This window comes from Anarrhichthys ocellatus, unplaced genomic scaffold, assembly GCF_004355925.1.
Source record: "Anarrhichthys ocellatus isolate YVR2014 unplaced genomic scaffold, GSC_Weel_1.0 scaffold4274, whole genome shotgun sequence".
In the NCBI taxonomy this organism is placed as follows: domain Eukaryota; kingdom Metazoa; phylum Chordata; class Actinopteri; order Perciformes; family Anarhichadidae; genus Anarrhichthys; species Anarrhichthys ocellatus.
The window spans coordinates 2,444-4,632 of NW_022284248.1; the positions used below are offsets into that span (position 1 = coordinate 2,444).

At 43.4% G+C, this 2,189-nt stretch overlaps 1 protein-coding gene across 1 annotated transcript; it reads right to left on the reverse strand.

The window, feature by feature from the left end:
• Window positions 1-364: 364 nt before the first annotated feature.
• On the reverse strand, window positions 365-1,952 carry LOC116379415 (zinc finger protein 276-like). Its single transcript, XM_031841375.1, has 2 exons — window positions 1,473-1,952; window positions 365-1,282 (listed from the first exon to the last, which is right to left on the reverse strand). Exons 1-2 carry the CDS (start codon window positions 1,580-1,582, stop codon window positions 988-990), a joined length of 405 nt encoding a protein of 134 aa, XP_031697235.1. The 5' UTR covers window positions 1,583-1,952; the 3' UTR covers window positions 365-987.
• Window positions 1,953-2,189: the final 237 nt, after the last annotated feature.

A 2,189-nucleotide genomic window follows, 5' to 3' on the forward strand; every position in this document is an offset into this window, starting at 1 on the left:
CCCCCCCCCCCCCCCCCGTATATCCTGGTAACAAGAATAGTGCATTGTGGGACGTGTGACTGCTACTGTGTACTTCAGCTATGAATTAAAACCAGTCCACAGGCGGCGTTAACATCACCTTTATGCCAGATCTGTAACAGAGGTGGTTGCCGTCTTTTCGAGTTCTAATCCTTCAGATTTTAATTAAATCCGACCATATACGCTATTTATGGCCGCCATAGTTTTCACTCTGTAATTATGTAGTTATGTTAATTATCACCAACGAATGTGGGGCTGACAGGAAATGACCTGTGCTGCTAATGCAAACCCAACATTACTGTACCCTCTGCTGCTGCTACACATCATTCAACTGGCAAACAAAAACTAAAAACAAACACTGGGTGACTTTTATTGTGAAGCAGTTACAGAAAACGCAGTCACCGAGGTTGGCACCGGCGGTGGTCATTCATGAAATGGCGAAAAAGCTGCTGTCATTTTTGGGCTTTTTAAAATATTTTTTTGGGACAGCGGATCCATTTTTTTATTTGCAGGCTCCAGTTATGCCAGCTACTCGTATACCTGCGGTTCACACTGAAAACGCCCCAATTGTCGACCCAGAAACTTAGATCCTCAATGCCGCCGGAGTGTCAGCCTGCATTGCAGACAATGTCAATGTCACATGTGGAGGAAAGACTTGTGGCAAACGGTGGTCGGAAGATGTCCTGACGATGAAATAAAAGATGACGTGTGGAATGAAAACTGAAGCGCCCATAAGATAGTAATCATCAGCAGATTGGTCAAGATCTACCAAAATGGAACTTAAATGCTGAAGATAACAGTTTGTTGTGATGACGCATAAAGCTGCTATGTTGTAGAGAAGTGAGTTAACCATCAGTATTGCCCAGTCCATGACACTGAATGTGAAAACCACAGTACAGGTTTTCAGAGCTGGGGAAAATCCCACAGTTCATGTGTCCCCGTTCAGCAGATCTGGACCCTCTCCCTCCGTCATCTGTCCTGGTCTTGCTGAACCACCTCTCCGGTCAGAGCGATGGTGTGCAGGTCTGAGTATGATGGTGGCAGAGACGGCTGCTGCTGCTGCTGCTCGTGGCTGCTGCCTCTCTGAACCTTGGCCTGAATGAGCGGGTGGACCATGGACATGTGGACGTTCAGGTTGTGGGCCTTCTCGAAGCGCTTCCCGCACATCAGGCACGCGAACTCCAGGTCGGCCTCCGCCTTGTGCTTGGTCATGTGGTATTTCAGCGACGCTCGCTGGCGACACTGGAATCCGCACACCTCACATCTGAAGGTGAAGAAATATATATATATATATATTTTTTAAACCACAGTAATGTATAGACCAGTTCACGGTTGTTAATTCTAAATGATCAACCAAAAATCTAAATGTGGTGCCGGGTCAGACTTATGCTTCATTTTACATCAACTACTGAACAGAAGTTTGAAAGTGGGAAAATCACATCATCTATACTTACTGAAGTGGCTTGGCCCCTGAATGTCTCATCTGGTGAACTGAGAGGTGTTTCCTCTGTTTGAAAGTTTGGCCACACTGGTCACAAATGTAGTTCCTCTCCTCTGGAAACATGCAGATGACAAACTTCAGCCAAAATACACATTAAACCTCTGATGGAAAAGCATGTTTTCTTTAAACAATTGCCAAAACTACACCGTTTATCACCATTTATAAAAACCGTCATCAGATTTTCAACTTTCGGAGGGTTCTTAAACATCATGCGTGACGCATCAACGCTTTAGGCAGAAAACACAACCGAAACAGCTTAAAATTGTGATATTTCACATCATTTAAAATACCGCCCCGAATAAACCTTTTCCTTTAACCAGATCCTGTAAAAAAACATTACATTTTGGCTCCTCAGTGCAACTAGGAAGGCACGATTGCCTCGGCTGAGACCAAAACTGGCGTGAAACTTTGACTGAGGAGAGGCTGTAAAACCTCTCTCTCTCTCTCGCTCTCTCTCGATCTCTCTCGATCTCTCTCTCGATATCTCTCTCGATCTCTCTCTCGATATCTATCTCTCTCTCGATATCTATCTCTCTCTCGATATCTATATCTCTATCTATATCTATATATATCTATATATATATATCTATCTATATATCTATCTATCTATCTATCTATCTATATATCTATCTATCTATCTATCTATCTATCTATCTATCTATCTATCTAT

What these genes read in the sequence shown, in the direction of transcription:
- LOC116379415 (XM_031841375.1), bottom strand. Translation starts at nt 1,582, where the DNA reads ATGTTTCCAGAGGAGAGGAACTACATTTGTGACCAGTGTGGCCAAACT. An exon ending in TCAGGGGCCAAGCCACTTCA is followed by an intron (nt 1,283 to 1,472) that starts GTAAGTATAGAT and finishes CTTCACCTTCAG; the next exon opens with ATGTGAGGTGTGCGGATTCC.